The sequence below is a fragment of the Chlorocebus sabaeus genome, chromosome 7, assembly GCF_047675955.1.
Source record: "Chlorocebus sabaeus isolate Y175 chromosome 7, mChlSab1.0.hap1, whole genome shotgun sequence".
Classification (NCBI taxonomy): domain Eukaryota; kingdom Metazoa; phylum Chordata; class Mammalia; order Primates; family Cercopithecidae; genus Chlorocebus; species Chlorocebus sabaeus.
Genome location: NC_132910.1, coordinates 69,927,836 through 69,948,352, shown reverse-complemented (window position 1 = coordinate 69,948,352; position 20,517 = coordinate 69,927,836). Strand labels below are relative to the sequence as shown.

Sequence of the window (20,517 nt, the reverse complement as noted above, 5' to 3'; positions counted from 1 at the left end):
TGTGCTCTAGGCGCTTTACATGGTTTACCAGTTAATCCTTACATCCTTACAAGTTCAAAAGCAAATGATGTTTCAGTCTTACAGATGAAGCTCAGGGGATTATTCTCAGTAAAGATCAAGCATATGAAACAAAAAATTGTCTTTTTCAGCTTATTCTACCAGATTCCATGAAAGTATTGCCAGTGTACATGAATTGCTTGTTGAAAAACTGTGTGCTACTCAGCAGACCAGAGATCTCAACCGATGAACGAGCATACCAGAGACAGCTGGTCATGACCATGGGTGTGGCTGACTCTCAGCTTTTCTTCTACCCACAACTTCTGCCCATAGTAAGCATGCTGGGGTGGTACATTTCCTAGAGGAGGCTGGAAGGGAATCATATTTTGTGCTCTCCCATATGTTATATCTGAAACATGTTGTTCTTAAGAGGAAAGTTAAAGTCACAAATGCCTTCAAAATACATGGTGTGGGATTTCGAGCAGGGGCTCTTTCTGCAAGTTGCTTATGTGCATCAGTATGTGCTCATTATGGTGAGGGGAGGGAATCTGAGGAGTTCTGCATCTCCTTCAGTCTGTTTTCAGCACAGAAGTTAGGGCATCCTGTTAAAATAATTATCAGCTCTGGTTGGGTGCAGTGGCTCACGTCTGTAATCCCAGCACTTTGGGAGGCCGAGGCGGGCAGATTGCCTGAGGTCAGGAGTTTGAGACCATTCTGGCCAACATGGTGAAACCCTATCTGTACTAAAAATACAAAAAAATTAGCCAGGCATGGTGCCATGCGCCTGTAATCCTAGCTACTCGTGGGGGCTGAGCAGGGGAATTGCTTGAACCAGGGTGGTAGAGGTTGCAGTGAGCTAAGATAGTGCCTCCAGCCTGGGCGACACAGCAAGACTCCGTCTCAAAAAAAAAAAAAAAAAAAAATTGTCAGCTCGTATCACTCCTCTGCTCAAAACACTCCAGGATTTCTCATCTCAGTAAAAGCCAAAGTTCCTACCATCCTGGCCCAGTGCTGTGTGTCCTCCCCTCCCCTCCCTTCTAGAAATCTTCTATTACTCTCCCTTTCTCCATCCCACTTCAGCCACACTGGGCTTCGTGCTGATCCTCAAGCACTCCAGTCGGGCCCTTGCTTTAGGACCTGTGCACTAGCTTTTCCTTCCATCTGAAATGGTCTTCTCTAGTTGTCCCCATGGCTCCTTCTCTTACCTCCTCAGGTTACCTTCTTAAAAGTTCTTGGGCTCCCTGGACTACCCTAGTTAAAATTATCCCCACCTTTACCAGCGACGCACCCCATCCCACTTTCCTGCATCTTTTCTTCATAACTCTTAACACCATCTATATTCTGTATATTTTACTTATTTTATGTGTTGTCTCTTCCTGCACAAAACCATTTGCTGCACAAGGTGGGGATTATTGTCTAATGACTGGAATAAAGTCTAGCACATAATAGGTACTCACTAAATATGCACTGAGGGAGTGGGGGGAGAAAAAAGGAAAGGAAAAGAGATAGGAAGGAGGGAAAGGAAGGGGAAGAAAGGAGTTTCTAACTCTCTTGTCTGTGCCTGCCCAGCACACGTTAGATGTCAAGAGTACAGTGTTACCTGCTGCTGTTCGTTGCTCTGAGTCCCGTCTTTCAGAAGAAGGAATATTCTTACTGGCTAATGGCCTACACATGTTCCTATGGTTGGGAGTAAGCAGCCCACCAGAACTGATCCAAGGAATATTTAATGTGCCATCTTTTGCACATATCAACACAGATATGGTAAGTATTTTTTTCATTGCTTTTGTGAAAAATGGATATTTTTCGTATTACCACAAGTGTTTTTATGTGCAGTGAAGTATTATAGAAAGAAATATAATAAGGCATATATTTCTGTATATGAAAGAATTTCATGTTTTGAGATCAATATCAATTAGCTTGTATAAGGTTATTTGTATACTTTCAAGCAACTAAAATATGTGACTTTAATAGAAAATGCTAATACTTCCAGATCATTAACTATGTGCCAGTCTCTGTACTCTAAATACTTAAATATACCATTTCAGTTAATTGTCGTAACAAATTAGTGAGATGGATATGATCTCAGCATTTTACAGAGGAATCAGTTGAGGCATGGAGACAAGTTCCTTCAGGTAATAAAATGGCAGAGGTGGGAACTGAATTCCGTTCTTATGCTCTGGACTCACCCCTGGTGCTGAACTGCATACTCAAAAGAATGCAGAAATCTTTCATAGGTGTTTGGCTACAGACTAAATCAGATTACTGAGTTAACAAATAATAATTCCATAAAAACAGACTATACACCCCTTTGTTGCAATAACAAAAGAAATTGTGAGTTTGATGTTAAATTAATACAAATGACCATTTTAAAGTATCTTAGGAAAACCCAGCTTATAATTTGTACAAGAGTCAACATTTATTGCAAACGTTATTTGTAGACCATTGTTGCGTGAGGATCACTGCCAGATGGCTGTTGTCTGACTCTGATAGTGGATTCCAGTAGAGTTCAGCAGATAGTTTCCTGAAGCCTCACTTACGTTGTGGCAAGATGGCTTAAGTCTAGTTGTTGAACCCGACTGTATGAAGTACGGTTTATCAATACATATAGCATCTTGCAGAAAGAGGCAGGATTAAAATTCAAGGCCATGACAGGTGATCACTTTAGAGAGCTGCATATTAAAAATTAGGAATGTCAAAAGTATATTTTTAAGAGAATGCAAGGGTATCCATATTCCAGTTAGAGATTGGTTTTAAGATGAAGATTTGGAAATTGATATCTGCATATATTTGAAATTAAGAAATGATTATAAATGCAATTTTAAAAAAGTTCAGTAGGCAAAGAACTATGAAGAATTTTTATATAAAAGTTAAGGAAGCTTTCTCTTGTAATATATTGACATAGTAAATGCTGAATGCATAGTTGCTGAACTGAACATCCACAGGAAATAGCCAGTGTCTCTATCACAAGGCAGCAGATTGGTAGGTCTGTGCTTATATCAGCATACGGGTATTTCCTTGACTTTCATCAACAAAATGAAACAAAGTTAAAAACCAAATGTAAACTACTTTCTTTTTAGAGGTAGTTGGTACTTTAAAACATATACATGAAGAATACTTATGTTGTTTGTTGAATAAATAGATCTACCATACTATGCCACATAATGCATATAGGGGATGGGAGTGTGAATATAAATAATGAATTTTTTGTTTTCCTTACTCCTGTGAAAAATATTGACCATAAACTTTTCCTGACACTTGAGGTTTATGGTGAAACATTCTAACTCACATGTTCTCTGGCTAACTCACAATGATGCATTGGCTCTTGGCATCTTCTTGCTGAGAAGCAAACATTAGCATTTTACTCTGTCTTAATGGAAGAAATGTAAGTCAAAATCCTTCATATCTCCTGGATGCCATGTGCAGCTGGATTGGCCTGTAGACCACTAACCAGATTTCCGGGATATCTAAGAGGCTGCATTCCCTTTGAGAAATCAACATTTGGTAGTTTGTTTTAACGCTGGAACAGTAGTACTTGGATGGAATTTTCCATCCACTGAAGGAATAAAGTACATTCTTTTCTCTCACAACATAGCCTTGAATCTTTAAAAGGGATCAAACTTTCACAGGAAGTTGTTTGCATAAAACATATACTATTATCTCTTGGTATCCATGGGGAATTGGTTCCAGAACTCTCTATAGATACCAAAATCCACAGATGCTGAAGTTCCTGATATAAAATGGCATGGTATTTGCATATAACTTGTGCATATACCCCCATATATTTTAAATCATCTCTACATTACTTATAACACCAGCTGGGCACAGTGGCTCACGCCTATAATCCCAGCACTTTGGGAGGCTGATGAGGGAGGATTGCTCGAGCTCAGGCGTTCGAGACCAGCCTAGGCAACATAGTGAGACCCTCTATTAAAAAAAAAAAAAGATTACTTGTAACACCTAATACAATGTAAAATGCTATGTAAATACTTGTTGAACTATATTGTTTACAGCATAATGACAAAAAAAAACCCAATATCCATGCCTTTTCAGTACAGATGCATTTTTTACAAATACTATTTTTGTCTGTGGTTGGTTGAATCCATGGATGCAGAACCCATGGATACAGAACCCATGGATACAGAGGGCTGACTACGTCTGTGCTGTGTCACTTCAGTGATGTGCATGTGTCAAATTCCAGAGGAAGAGTTTTTTTCAAAAGACAGAAATAATTGTCTTCTGTCATTTATGGTAATGGGTGCCAATAATAATTTTTACTGCATTTTCCCCACAGTTTTGGTTTTCTGGTAATGAACCACACCAATATTCAAGTACATGGTTTTAGAAGGATGTTTGTAACATGATAATCTCATATTGCTACTTCTATCTAAATGTTATAAACTGTACTAAAACTTTGATTTTCTTAAATTTAAGACATTGCTGCCTGAAGTGGGAAACCCATACTCTCAACAACTCAGAATGATAATGGGTATTATCCAACAAAAGAGGCCATATTCAATGAAGGTAAGAAAGCGATTTTATTTTTCCCTTTATTCAAGTGTTAAAAATTTCATTAAAGATGTAAAATGCACACCTCATGTTTTTATGAAGTGATCTTTGATTTTAAAAACTCACACCATCACAAATCTAAAATAAAAGTTAAAAAAACCCTCACATTAACCTCTAAGTGTATCTATCTACTTATCAGTCACAAACATAAACAGCTCTTACCATGGGTTAACTATGGGGTATCTTAGTCAGTATTAACTTCATGATTTAATAGCAATTGGTATCCTTAACAGACTTGGAAATGACTTTTCTTCTGGTGCCTAAAATTAAGTATAGAAGTATCATTTAGAACATTTGTAAAATTTGATTTCTTACAATGTTTAATTTATGATCTCTGAAAAGTTTTGTTATTCTTGTCCTTCCAAGCCCTTCTAGCCTTTTCTGAGTTTGAGTAAAAAAATTTAGTATGTCTAGAACCCAAGAAAATTATATCTTGTTGCCACCTTCCAGATACTTACTTGTTTTCCTTCCCAAGCTCAATATTACAGTCTCCTGGGATCTAGAATGTATAGATGATGATGTGCTGTGTAACACTGCTTACTGAAGAGCTATAAGACACTCACCTGGAGGCACATGTCTACAAGTGCCAGGGTATTTATGGGGCCAATTGTCTCCTGAAATGTAAATGTGATGTCAATCTAAACCAACATTCGTAACTGTGAAAGTAACTCATGGATGCAAACATCAACTTTAGGTAGAGCTTAGGTAAATTGAACTTAGGTAAATCTGGATGAATATACAACTTTTCTAGAACAGTTTTCACACCACACAGCACCTATGTGGGTTCAGTTTAAGCCTAGAAACATGTAACCAGATCTTGAGTCCAGTGAAATGCAAATTGAAAGCCACTGGTATTTAGAATGCACAGCAATAATGATTCACCTTCATCCCAGCTGTAGCAACTGCATCCCTCCAACTGGCCATTTGCAGAGAAGAGGCAGGACTGAGCATGGAGATCATCCTTGTGCTCAGTAGTTCCTTCTTCAGGGAAAAACATTAAACTTTACTCTGCTTTCTCCCACCTGTTCCAACCTCTTACCAAAGTTATGTGAGCTTTGGTTATAAAACCATCTGGGGGTGAGCTTCAAATATTAACATGTGAATAAAATATTAAACACCTGTGTGATAAAACAATTTTAGCTTGAATACTTAAAGAATCAGATTTTCTTATGTACTACCTGCAAATGTATCCATCTGTTCATAGAGTGCTATCTCTATAAAGAATTTGAAATACTTACAATCCACAGACGTCAGAGTTGAAAGGAATCTGGGAGATTACCTGGCTTCCTATACCTACCTGCACATCACAGACATGAAAGTGAGGCTCAAAGGAGCTGACTAGCTTGGTCAGGGTCTCACAGCTGGATCATAGCAGATACAGGGCTTGTACTAGCTGCTTGGTCCCAGGGCGCTTAGCATTCCACCTTTTCCCTGACACTTGAAAACTGACTCAACAAAGGAAATTAAAACATACTTTTAAAGGGTTAAGATTAAGTAGGAGAAAAGAGTTGGTATGGAAGGATCAAGAATAATAAAATCAAATCTAGAAGGAACTGCTACCTTCCAGATTATGCTAATTACTTTTCCAAAAACTCAGTCCTCTTAGACCTTATTGTCTGATTATTCTCATACATGTGGGGGAACAAAAAAAAAAAAAAAAAGATTTCTACCACAGTATGTCTACAGATGACCGAAACCAAGTGCCTTCCTGATAAATTCTAGTCCTGCCCTGCACGGTTCTCTGCAAATGTTTTTTATTCTCTCTCCTTTCACTTGTATTGCCTAGAGTATTCCTTTACCATTAGCCCTTTTCCACAGTTTACAAGCTGTTCAAATCTACCTTCATAGAAGCTGCCACTTCTCCGAGATTCTGCTTCCCTTTCCTCATTCATTCTACAAGTATTTATTGAACACTGGCAACATCCCAAACATTCTACAACCAAACTCCTTGAAAAAGTCTCTATTAACTGCTCTTTCCTTCCCATCTCTCCAGTTCTCTGTAAACTGCCAACTTGCTAAAGACAATTGATTCTCAATCCTTTTACAGCTTGTACAAGGTTGACTATTTCCTCAAATGCTCTCCTGTCAGCTTTTAAAACATCTCCTGCTCCTGATTCTTCTTTCTCAGTGACTCTTTTTCATTGGCTTCTCTTCATTCATCTGCCACTTAAGAGTTGGTATTCCCCGAAGGTTGTACCATGGCTCTTTTCTCGCTGAACATGTTCTACCTGGGCCTTCCTAATCACTGCCATGCTTTAGCAATTCCCTGTGAGTCAGCCAATGAAAGATGAGATTGGCTTTTGAAGCACATTAATTCTTTAAGACCTCTGGTAAGGTGACCCAGAGAATGTCACATTCAGAGTTAGCCAATCTTCCCTTGGAGAGGGCAAACAAGAAGCAAGGAGGTGACAAGCAGTGATTATTTTAATGTTCTCCTCCTACTCTATAGGGCCTTCCCCCCCTTCAGAAATGTAAAGCAGGGACATAAAGACAGATCTACCAATCCATACCAGTATGCTTTCCTTTTATTGGTGTGGGTGTGCCCCTTGAAGAGACCATCACTGTGTCAAGACAGGCCAACACCACTTCCATGACTCCACTCCCCTGAGACCTTCCACTATACTTTCTGTGTCATCCAGACACCTGTAGATAGTCAAATGGTGGGGTAGGATATTAATCACTGTAGTTTAAAGTTAAGTTTCTCCCAAGGCTGAAATCCAGTCCCTGTTCTACTTACCACCTCAGCTCATAGCCAGACACTTTGTCAGAGGAAATTGTACAATGAGCACCACACAAAAACAAAAACAAACCCAAGTGAATGGCAGCAATAGAAAATACCTCAGATGAGCAACCTGAACTTATTTCTATTAATTTCCATAAAGAAAGTAAATTCTAAAGAAATTGGAACTTCAAGTCTTTCCTCCTTCAGTGTCTTATCCTGCCCAGTCTCAGCCCGAGTTGTGTCAGAGGCTAGACCCACACTGCCCCTACCAATCATGGACAATAGTAAAGTTGTGGTGGCACGTGGGAGAGGGTGGATAAAACATAAAATGAAAAGAATCCTGACTTCAGGTTCATCAGGAGGCAAATCTTAAACTTTGGAGCGTGTAGGAGTGGAATCTGCCTATGCACACAGCTATTCCAGTGCCAACTCCCAGTACCTAGAGCTGACATCCAAAAGCCAAGGCATCACACATATCTGCATCCACATAGAATTAGCTGAGTTGCGGCAGCAGCAGTTGTTCTTATGTATTATTATTTTTACTAGGTCAGGGGCAATTTAAAACTTAACAGACTTGGATCCAGGCCAAAATGTTATAAAAGAAAAAAGCAAGTGGTGGTGACAGAATTATTCTACTTGATAACTAAAAAGCATAGAATGCAAAAGTAGGGAGGGCCCTGCCCTCCTAGCCAAAATTGCACATACCTTCCCAGCTGCAGCTGGTGAAGGGGCTAACTGCATGTGCTTCCGTATTGCAGGCCTTTCTGGTGAGTTTACCTCCTGAGAGGAAGAAGTGAGAAGTACCCTGGCTCCTCTTAATTATATAGGAGGCAGGTGGAGAGGCACTGTTGTGCATGTATAGATCAGTTAACCCCACTTGTGGCGCAATAAATATGAAATTCTGACCATTCAGATCATCTACCTTGACTTCCTCAAATAGGAATACAGGTGTAGAAAGAAGGGCTCAAAGTGTTCATGAGAAAACTGGCTCTCTTCTGGGCTTCTTCCCTGTGGGCTTCTTCTAGAGCGGCACCCTCCAGTAATGCAAATGCATATGCAATTCTATGTTTTCTGATGACCACATTTAAACAAGAAAAAATTCATTTAAATAATTAATTTAACCCAGTATATCCAAAATATAATTTCTAATGTAATCTGTGTCAATTATTGAGATATTTTTACATTTTATTTTTCATACTGAGTCTAGAAGTCCATTGTGTGTCTTATATTTACAGTACATCTCAATTTGGATGAGCCACTTTTAAGTGCTCAATAGTATGTGTGGCTGGCTGTTGTACTGGACAGCACAGGTCTAGAGAATCATGATGAGTAAAGGACACAAGTTCTCCCAATTTTCCCTGCATGTTAACCTCTCTAGCAACTCTCCAATCCACCCCCTTTCCACCTCCACTGCTCTAATTCAGAACCTGATCATCTCCCACCCAGACACTTCAAACCACTTCCTATCTAGTGTCCCTGTCTCACGAATATATTGTACATACTGCTGCCACTTAATTGTCTCATTTCATTCTTCTGCACCTTCACTGGATCACATTTCCTACAGAAGCCCAAACTCATTATTAGGATAATTTGTCCCTTTTAGAAGCCTGTGATAATTTACATGCCAGCCATAATTGTATCTCTGGTACATGGTACATGTATTCCAGTATGGAATACTCTCTAGCCCTACCCCTATCCTTTAAAGCTCAGGTGACAGTTACTATCATTGTGAAGCCTTTCCCATAACACTCTGCTTAGGTTTCATTTTTGCCACTTAAAATTGTATGTCTTGGGTTTTGGGGTTTCGGGGTCCATGCCTCTTTCCACTCTAGATATTAGGCACTTTCCCATAATCCTCCATAGCCTCACACATAATAGACATTCAATAATGTTTGCCAAAATTGAAATAGACAAAATTGAGCCATTTTTAAATAATGTTTATAACCAGGTGCTGTTACTGTTTGGTTTTTTTCCTAGCTCACAATTGTAAAACAGCGAGAACAGCCAGAAATGGTTTTCCGACAGTTCCTGGTAGAAGACAAAGGACTTTATGGAGGCTCTTCTTATGTGGATTTCCTTTGTTGTGTTCACAAGGAGATCTGTCAGCTGCTTAATTAATTGAAACTTCTGTCACTGATGTTGCATTTCTAAGGAGATAACCTCCTTCTTGGTGCCTAATTTTCTAGATGATAATAGGCTAGTTTTGATTTCTTGCTCATTTTCAGAATAACTTTCCAGGAAGAGATGGCATTTAGAACTTCAGCTTTGGTGCTCAGGTATAAAGCCAATTAAGGTACAATGGTACCATAAAGGGAACAGTCTGTTTCTGATTGCACAGTTTCTAATTTTTAAAACTGATGTGGTTTGCATTTCATAAAAGGCAAAGTTTACAGAACCATAAACATTCTCAATTTTCTTTGTGCTAGACATATAAATTATTTCTCAAACTGTATAGATTTGGGGTAAAAAGTTGTCTCAGTTCCTCTCCCAATTGCAATGAGAAAAAAAAAAAAGCTTAATTTTTACATTATACCTAATTTTTTAAAACCATGTAACTCCATTGAACACATTTTTCAACTTAAGGTTTGCATAACAGACTTTTAATAACCTTGGGATTTATCTGGTAGAACAATATGTGTTCTACTTTTTTTTTTTCATAATTATATATTGTGTATGTTAAAACTATTTTCCAGTTGTTTTGTCTATAAAACTGTCTTTATCAATATGCTTAATGGTTCTTTGTACAATTTGGAAAGTTTCTACCTGTATATAATGGATCTAAACAATATCAATAAATCACTTCATATACTCTTAGTAGGTAGTTTTATTTATTTATTTATTATGTATTTTTAGGTCTTAAGAAATAAGGGTAGTATTCAAAATGTCTTGGCAAAAGGTTGTTTGGGTAGCTCACTAAGAACAAATCAGGAAAACAAAATTTTCCTTTTTTGTTGAGGGTTAATGAGTACTAGGCAATAAATCTAAGGAACATCATAGTGTGCTTGAGAAAGGCATTTCAAAGTTCTCTAATATGTTTTTGTGGGCAAAATAAATAGAAATAGGCTACGTGAAACCATTATTAATGAATATGACTAAACCTAGGAGAACGATTTTGAGTGATGTCACAAAGGCATCTGCCTCTACCTGCCCTATTCAACTTTGTTATCAATTATATGAATAGTAATAGATAAAATATATTGAGTACACATCATGTCCCAAGAACTGCACTGTTTTTTGTGAACATATGCACATGTATTCTTCACAGCAACCCTTATCCTGTTATCAACCCCATTTACACATGAAGAAACAGGCTTGACTTAAGTACCTTGTCTCTGATTATATGGCTAGTAAGGTTTATTTATAAATTAGATGTCATGAAGTAGGTAGAAAAACAAATACAGTGACAGGACTAAAATCCCCCCATGTTAGTCAACTGGCATGTTGCTTCAGCATCAACTTGGATGAGTTTAACATCATCAGCTTGGATGAGTTTAACATCATTAACTTGGATGAGTTTAACAGCATCAACTTGGATGAGTTTAACAAGAAGAAACGTAAGTTCCTAGACTTGTGTCCAAAAAACAAATGCATATGCAGGAGATCGTTCTTAGAAACAACACGTTAGAAAAAGAACTTAGGGAGTTTGCCATTATGAATCAGTAGTGGAATGAAAGCAGATATGATCTCAATCTACCTTGTTACAAGGATAGGCTGTCAAATGAGCATAGTGATGGTCCCACTCTACTCTGAGGTCAGACCACACCTAGGTGATTGTTCAATTCTAGGCACCATACCCTATGTGGAATAGAAGCACAGAGCACATTCCTTTATTTATTTGAAGGCTGTCTAATGATTTGTTCTTTGTGTTCTTTAGGGTATAGAACCAGAACCATTAAATAGAAGAGACAGGCCGGGCGCAGTGGCTCACGTCTGTAATCCCAGCACTTTGGGAGGCCGAGGTGGGTGGATCACTTGAGGTCAGGAGTTCCAGACCAGCCTGGCCAACATGGTGAAACCCCGTCTCTACTAAAAATACAAAAAATTAGCTGGGCCTGATGGCAGGCACCTGTAATCCCAGCTACTTGGGAGGCTGAGGCAGGAGAATTGCTTGAACCCGGGAAGCAGAGGTTGCAGTGAGCTGAGATCGCACCATTGCACTCCAGCCTGAAAGACAGAGCGAGACTCAAAAAAAAAAAGTGACAAAGTGCTGCTTAACACAAGAAACTTCTAAATAATTAGGTGCTCAAAGAGTATGCCATTGGAAGTAGTATCTTCTCATTTAACAAATACTGATTGCACATTTTCTAGATGCCAAACACTAGGGGAGAAAACAGCAGCACAAGCAAAGTCCCAACCATCTCTACAATTACAGGAAAGTTTCAGAAATGCCATGAAATGCTACAGTAAGGACCTAGCAGGGATATCTGACCTGGTCTAGCTGGGGGGCAAAGTGTAGTCAGTAAAAATTTTCCAGAGGAAGTTACATTGAAGATTAGACCTGAAAAAATTGTAATCACTTGCCAGGTAATTGGCAGTATTGGTAAATATGCCAGCAGAGGAGAAAATAAGCATGAAGGCTCAGAGTGGAGAGGGCATACATCACCCTTTCAGTAAACTAAAGAACTTAAACTTGGCAGGAACTATCAAGGAGAGACAAAGTTGTAAAAGATAAAGTTGGAGAAGCAAGTAGAGTGAGACTTAGCCAAGGACGAGTTTGGACTTAATCCTAATGGCAAAGTGAAGACATTCAAAATAATTTAAACAGGAGCAGCAGGATCACTCTAGAAAGATCACTTTGGGGTTGTAAGGTGATGTAACTTGCAGCAGACAGACCATTTATGAGGCTATCAGAATAGTTAATTTGAGTTCACGGTGGCCTGAAATAAAATAATGGTTTTAGTTGGGGGTGGAATTGGGGGAGAGGTGATGTAAGGAAAGAGAAAGTGTCAGAAAATGATTTGTTTTGAACAACTGGGTACACAGATGATTCTCTGAAACAGAAATAAAAACAGCTGTGTATGTCAGTGTGTATGTGAAGGGTATAGTTCAGATTGTACATATTTAAGGTAGCTTGCAAACTATCCAAGTGAGATAAACTATAGCACCTAAAAATATGGGTGTGAATCTCAGGAGAAAGCTGTGAGCTAAAGATTTGCAATCCATCTACATGTATATCAAGAAAACGAAGCCAAACAAGTGGCTGAAAAAACTTAGGCTGACTTTGTAGAGTGGGAAGGAAGCAAATCCCTAGGGCAGACAGTCACCAGAAACCTTAAAGGAGACTGGAAAGGGCCAGAGAGGTAAGAAGTGAACTTGGCTAGATGTCACAAAGCTCAAGGTAAAAAAGGGGGTACATGAAGAGTGTGGGCAGCCAAGTTACAGGCTTCCAAAAGACAAAGATGAAAATGTTTGTTGGGATTAGTAAAAAGGTCATGGGTGACTTTGGTGAAGAGCAGTTTCTCTAAATTAGTGAGACTAAAGTCTAGATTAGAACAGGTTGAAGAAGTGGGGGCAGAATGGAGGCAACTCAAGAGGGGATGAGTGGGTGGGTAACAGGAAGAGGGGAGGATTTTTTAAATTTTAAGATTTTTAAAATTTTAAATTTTAAGGGATTTGCCATTTAAATGCTGGTGGAAAGAAGCCACCAGCATTATGTTGTGTTTATTGAATTACGTTGAAAAAATACAGATAGAAACAATACTGTACTACAAAGAATGTTGAAGATTGAAGACAGAGAAAAAATATTCAAAAGAACAAGACCCTTGGAAAACAGAGGGAATATAATATAAATGGTGAGGTTGGCTTTCATGGTAGAAGAAACCCAATATGTAATGGAAATGCTCCAGTGAGTCCTGAATGACCACTTGCCAAAAATGGTCTAAGTGCTGCTCTGAAACGGTGCTCCCCCTCCCCACACTGGAAGAGGCGGCGGAGCACAATGGCTCATAGCACAGGCTCTGGACCCATCAACATGGGTTTCTATACTAGTTCCACCACTAGCTGTGTGATCCAGGGCAAGTTAGAAACTTTTCTGTGTCTGTTTCCTCCAGTTTTTTCAAGAATTAAAGTTTATAAAGGGCCTTGAACAGCACCGGACACATAGTGCTGCTATTTAAGTGTTCATTGCTGTTATTGTTTTATTAGGTTTTTTACTAAACTTGCTAAGGATCATAAAAACTAGGACTAATCTGACTCCTAATTGGATTTGCTGCTATGCCACCGGTATCATAATTGACATCCTCCAAATCAAGCTATCTTTAAATGCTATAGAAATTCCAATTAACAGATGGTTTCAGAGATTAGAATAAATTTGCCATATGAGAAACTTGCAGCTTCAACTACTTTAAATGCTAAAAACCAAAACCTCAATAATATATAAACCAAAGACAAGAACTTGTATTTCAAATGTTAAGGAATCATTATTTTAAAAAAGAAATGAGTTCACTCACTTTTTGAAGGCACATCTTTGAGGTTACCAAATGGCAACTTTCCTAGAAGGTTCACTTTTAAAAGTCTAACATAATGGTAGTAGACTGAGAATAATTAAGAAACATCTAGACTTGTGTCCAAAAAAACAAATGCATATGCAGGAGATCGTTCTTGGAAACAACACATGTTAGAAAAAGAACTTAGGGAGTTTGCCATTATGAATCACTAGTGTGGAATGAAAGCAGATATGATCTTAATCTACCTTTGGCCTCAAAAGACAAGAGAGTACTTGTACCAAAATGAGAAGTTTTAGGGAAAGTCCACCAAATATAATTTTCTTTCTTTTTTTTTTTTTTTTTTTTGAGACGGAGTCTCACTCTGTCGCCCAGGCTGGAGTGCAGTGGTCGGATCTCAGCTTACTGCAAGCTCTGCCTCCCAGGTTTTACGCCATTCTCCTGCCTCAGCCTCCCCAGTAGCTGGGATTACAGGCACCCGCCACCTCGCCTGGCTAGTTTTTTGTATTTTTTTAGTAGAAACGGGGTTTCACCGTGTTAGCCAGGCTGGTCTCCATCTCCTGACCTCGTGATCCGCCCGTCTCAGCCTTCCAAAGTGCTGGGATTACAGGCTTGAGCCACCACGCCCGGCCCCAAATATAATTTTCTAACAGAACTGTTCATAAATGGTTGTTTGGGAAAGTAATCTTCTCATCACTTTTTCTGTTGTTTTTTGAGACAGGGTCTCGCTTTGTTGCGAGGCTGGAGTGCAGTGGCAAGATCATGACTCACTGCAGCCTCAACCTCCTGGGTTCAAGTGATCCTCCTGCCTTGGCCTCCGGAGTATCTGGGACTATAGGCATGTGCCTGGCTAATTTTTTGTAGAAATGTGGTTTCACCACGTTTCCCACGGTGGTCACAAACTCCTGGGCTCAAGCAATCCCTCCGCCTCAGCCTCCCAAGGTGAATTCCTCCTCCAATGAACAGCAGTTTTCAGACAGTTCAAAGACATATTCCTAATGTTTCTTGTGTAGGTTAAACTCCCTCAATTTCCAAAATGTCCCCTCATAAACATTTCCAGAGCCACTGTTATCCAAACTTAATACATGACAATTTAGTTTTAAATCACATAAAGAACAAAGTCAATTGGGGAGACAAATTACTCGTGTTTCATTAAGGAAACTTTAAGTGGATTACAGATGCAGTCTCAAGAATACATGAGTTGTGTAAGAATTATTATTATTATTTTTTGGAGATGGAGTCTCGCTCTGTTGCCCAGTCTGGAGTGCAGTGGCGCCATCTCGGCTCACTGCAACCTCCGCCTCCCAGATTCAAACGATTCTTCTGCCTCAGCCTCCCAAGTAGCTGGGACAACAGGCGCACGCCGCCATGCCCGGCTGATTTTTTGTATTTTAGTAGAGACGGGGTTTCACCATTGTTGCCCAGGCTGGTCTTGAATTCCTGAGTTCAGGCAATCTGCCCGCCTTGGCCTCCCAAAGTGCTAGGATTATAGGAATGAGCCACCGCGCCCGGCCGAGTTGTGTAAGAATTTTTAGGGAATGCTTTTAGATTTTATTTTTCCACTTTTTAATTATTTGAGATGAAGCCTCACTATGTCATCCAGGCTGGTCTCCAGCTTCCACTTTCAAGTAATCCTTCCATCTCAGCCTCCCACATAGCTAGGATTACAGGCCATCATGCCTGGGTTTGATAATTTTTTAAAAATTATATTACAGAACTACCATTCAACCTATGTCTGAGTATATGCCAAAAATAAAATAAATCATTCTACCAAAAAGACACATGCACTCCCATGTTCATAGCAGCACTATTCACAATAGCAAAGACATGGAATCAACCTAGGGTAGTACCCATTGATGGTGGACTGGATAAAGAAAATGTGGTACATATACACCATGGAATACTTCACAGTCATATGAAAGAATGAAAGCATGTTCTTTGCAACAACATAGATGCAGCTGGAGGCCATTATCCTAAGCAAATTAACAAAGGAACAGAAAACCAAATACCACATGTTCTCATAAGTGGGAGCTAAACATTGGCTACTCATAAAAATGGCAATAACAGACACGGGCCTATTGAGGCGGGAGGAAGGGAGTAGGGCAAGGATTCAAAAACTGTTGACCCAACAGTGTGTGCTCACTTTGTGTTTCTGTGTCACCTTTTGGTAATTATCACAATATTTCAAACCTGTTTATTATTATGTCTGTTATGGTGATGTGTGATCAGTGATCTTTGATGCTACTATCATAATTGTTTTGGGGGTGCCACAAACTGCACCCATATAAGATGGCAACCCTAATCAATAAATGTTGTGTGTGTTCTGATTGCTCCACCAAAAAAAAAAAAAAAAGAAAGAAAAGAAAAACTTGGGTACTATGTTCAGTACCTGAGTGATGATCATTCGTACCCCAAACCTCAGCATCACACAATATGCCCAGGTAACACATCTGCACATGTATCCCCTGAATTTAAAATAAAAGTTGAAAAAATTCTCTTACCAGTTATAAAAACAACTCTTTTGCAATGAGATTTGCAGTTTAAAGACCTTCTGAAGAACGAGACTCTAGTTCTTTAGTCGGTATTTTTCAAGCTGAGGTATTCCTTGGGTGCATGAAAAACTGTTTAAATACACATGATTCATGTTTGAAGAATACAATTTTAGGATACCCAATGGGGTTTAATGTTACCCAATCAATGTTTAGGGACCCCACCTCATATGCCTATGTGGCAAAAAGGTTATTACCTTTATGAATTAGGGAAGTTTCAAGCAGATATGAATTGCAGCTGTAAACTCTGGTGTGCAAAAAAGTCATGTTTTTTTTTTTTTTTTTTTTTTTTTTTTTGAGACGGTGTCTGGCTCTGTCACCCAGGCTGGAGTGCAGTGGCCGGATCTCTGCTCACCGCAAGCTCCTCCTCCCGGGTTTACGCCATTCTCCTGCCTCAGCCTCCGGAGTAGCTGGGACTACAGGCGCCTGCCACCTCGCCCGGCTAGTTTTTTGTACTTTTTAGTAGAGACGGGGTTTCACCGTGTTAGCCAGGATGGTCTCGATCTCCTGACCTCGTGATCCGCCCGTCTCGGCCTCCCAAAGTGCTGGGATTACAGGCTTGAGCCATCGCGCCCGGCCAAAAGTCATGTTTTTAAAATCAACCTAACTGAATCTGAATCTCTATCCCACAGGACTGAAAGGGAATCTTTACTCTCTTTCATCCACACTGATGACTAGTGTCAAAACACCCCATGGCTTCCTGAAGTCCAGGGCTCTCTGCTTCCACACCATGCTTGGGGAAAATGAATGTGTGGTCTGGGCTGAGCTACTTTCCCGGTGAAGCTCCGTGCCACTGAGCTCTTTCCCCATGAGGTTCTCTCCTTGGGCCATTGTTGCTGACCAGCAGCAGTTTCCTAAGACTCCTGGGTGCCACCCCATACCCATCCTCCACCATCCTGTCCGCCCCCCTCACTCCCAGGCAATCTACTGTCTCTGTTATTCACAGGAGAAATATAATCTACTTTTTCCACTTAGGCTATAATTAAACAAGGTGACACGGGTGTAGTTAAATCATTCTCCTTATTTTAACATGTTGCCCTTGGCAGAGAAGTAATTAAAAATTTACATTCTAAGGAAGCAATCAGATTCCTTTAAAGTCAGACCAGGGGAAGTTAGTTCTGTTCAATACCTCTGATAAATGTTAATTCAGTGGAAATTGCTTTGTTTTCTTTATCCCCAAAGATAATGTTCTTTTATTTGAGACAGAGAAAAAGTCTTTGTTAGAAAAACACAGTCCTCTTATGTTATACAGCAAGAAAGCATCAGCAGAAGGGAAAAGAACTGACAAGGGAAGGTGATGAAAAATCTCCTGGAAGTTATTTCCAATTATTAAGCAAGCAGTAAGGGACTATTTTTGGAGCACTTATTATATGCCATACACTGAGAAAGCATACTACTGCCCTTATAAAGCAAATGATAAAAATTAAGTCATAAGAGCCCAAGCAGCAGAGTAAAAGCTCAGGACTAGGTAAGTAGACAAATGCAGGTATCAGATGAAAAGGCAAGCTTTCTGTTTGAATCAGGATAAAGGAAAGCAATCAGAACTGGGAAAGGTCCCCAAAGAGGTACTGATGCCATCCTGATCCACCATCTTGTCAGCACCATCTGAGGAAGGAGTATGGAGTTAAGATTCAAGAAGCTAGTTGGCTGACAGGCTTACATTTGTGTTTACATTTTTCTAAATTTTGCTTTGGAATTATTTTTATAAATATATTTTTAATCATGCATTATCCTTTAATTGAGCTCAATAGTAGAAAAGAAAGCATAATCTTGATTTTTATTTACCATGCTATAAACCTAGCTTCTTAGACAAAACAATAACTCAACTACCTGTGTAGCTTACATGAATTATGAGCAATATTATTACATTAAATATCTTTTTATTATTAAGGCACCCACCAAAATACATAAACCTATAAAGTGACAGATAATTCCACAAGACATTTAAGCAATTACTTTGATCATTTAACCAGCATAAACTACTAAACTGGATATATCTGAACAAAATTGTGTTTTGAGGTTTTGTCCATTGCTTTCAAAAGCAACAACAAAATAAACACATACACAGAAAAGGCAGGATAATGATGTAGCCATTCTCTTATGATAGCAACAGTTATAAAAATCTGTACAGGTATAGGATTATCTAAAAGGTGTATTTTGTGACAACATAAGCCTAGACCTCTACATTTTCTCCCTTCGGACAGATGAATGGCTTGCAGTGACATCATTATATGGCAATTTTAAAGTATTAGTTCACATTTTAAATCTACTGTGTGTTCCAAAGTAAGCCAACTACTTAATATGCTTTCAAAGGTGATAGTTTCCCGTCTCAAGCAAGTAATCTTTTTTCCTCTTTTTTTAGTAAATGTGGTCACACAGTATAAAGCTATAATGCATGCATAATTTAAATATGGATGTTGGCCAGTCGCAGAGGCTCACACCTGTAATCCTGACACTTTGGGAGGCCAGGGTAGGCGGGTCACTTGAGGTAGGGAGTTTGAGACCAGCCTGGCCAACATGGTGAAACCCTGTCTCTACTAAGAATACTAAAATTAACTGGGTGTGGTGGCGGGCACCTGTAATTCCAGCTACTCGGGAGGCTGAGGCAGGAGAATCACTTCAACCCTGGAGGCAGAGGCCAACCTCTGCCCTCCAGCCTGGGTAACAGAGCAAGACTGTCTCAAAAAATAAAAAAATAAAATAAAATATGCATGTGGTATTTTGCTAGCCAAATTAATTTAGAATTTTTTTAGTTCTATGAATGCAAATGTAAGCAAAAATCACAAACTATTTTGTCAACCTCTAAAATGTAGGGAAATGCCACATGAACATCTCAGACTTACCCTCTTCTCTTTGTGGTGACAATTAACTGGAGATGACAAGTGATGTCCACTTTACCCAGGATATGAGGTCTCCAGCCCCACTCTTCTCTCTATAGTCGCTATGGCCTGAGACCAAGAGTCAGTGGCCATTTACTAAGGCATTCTATGCTGCTCTGCTCTGCTTTTCTTAGAAGTTGAGAGAACTCATCAAAGTGAGAAAAAGCACAGATAAATGGATGAAAGTAAATGAGTGAAAATATTTCCATGTCGTTAATATGAAAATAATGTGCCTAAAAAGACAATTATCCCATTAAAAAGTTCTTGGCCTGCTTCTCTGATTTATTAATATACTAGAGTCCCATATGCATTTTACATTGTTGACTTCTAGGTTCTCAATTATTTAGAAGTATTTTTGGAAAAACCTACCTTATCTGATTTCAGTTTATTAGCATCTTTAGTTACGGAAACATGAACTCTAACATATACTCAAACTGATCATTTTAATATTTTGTCCAATAGCAGAAAAAGGGTTTACTGGAAAAGGATGTCCCAATTATGTAGATTGAACGAGATAGTTTTTCTCTGTGCATTATAGCTAACAATATTTATATGAGTAAATGATAGAGTTATTGACAGCGGAAGCAATGTGGTATTTCCAGAAATGAAGTCTTCAATGGAGTCAGTTTGCTGGATAAATGTTCTAATCTTTTGAAAAGTCCTAGATTTATAGCCTCAAAACTGACTATATATACATGAGATCCAAGCAAAAGTTCAGCCCCTATTACCAAACATCAAAGAGAGGATAATGCTAAAGTCACAAATGAACCCTAAGACCGATTCCTTATTACAGGATTGTTCTAAGAAAGACCTTTCGCATAAGCAAAGGTTTATGTTTTTAATTGATCACAAAATATGAGACACTTTCAGATCAAAGACTACTGTTTAGACTAAGTCCCCAACTGGGCTTTCATTTTGTCAAGTTAATAAGGATTATATTAAACAAATTAGTAAAGTCTGAAACTATACTTCAAAGGCTAAATCTTATGTTCTAAATTCAGGATGAAAACAGTACAGGTTTTAAAATAAGCTGCTGTAACTAAAAGATAATTTAGCAATTAAGATGGGTAGAAAGTATTTTAAAAGACATGAAAAGGAGTAACTCCTAGTAGCAGCCGTGACACACTGATGCACAATGTAGCTCCCAAGTATTCCACCTTTATACTCTATTAACTTAAATGAAACTATAGCATATCATTGACCTGGCCTCAGAATAAGGGAGATAGGAAATAAGGGCTCATAAAGTGGCTCTACTACTTACCAGAGTATCAGAGCAGAGCTGCTGCAGTAGTGATCCCTCTCAACTCTGGATCTGTGAGCTGGTTGCCATGCCACACTCCTGCTTGATTCTCATTTCCCAG

General features: G+C 39.0%; 1 protein-coding gene across 3 annotated transcripts in view; it reads left to right on the top strand.

Moving 5' to 3' along the window:
* SEC24D (SEC24 homolog D, COPII coat complex component) overlaps positions 1–10,099 on the top strand; it is a 110,267-nt gene extending 100,168 nt beyond the window's left edge. For all 3 annotated transcript variants that reach the window (XM_007999656.3, XM_007999654.3, XM_007999657.3), the window contains exons 20-23: positions 150–329; positions 1,567–1,758; positions 4,429–4,518; positions 9,263–10,099. In XM_007999656.3, the coding sequence (XP_007997847.3) occupies positions 150–329; positions 1,567–1,758; positions 4,429–4,518; positions 9,263–9,403 (603 nt within the window). In that variant the 3' untranslated portion in view covers positions 9,404–10,099. The remainder of the gene's footprint in view (positions 1–149; positions 330–1,566; positions 1,759–4,428; positions 4,519–9,262) is intronic.
* Positions 10,100–20,517: the final 10,418 nt, after the last annotated feature.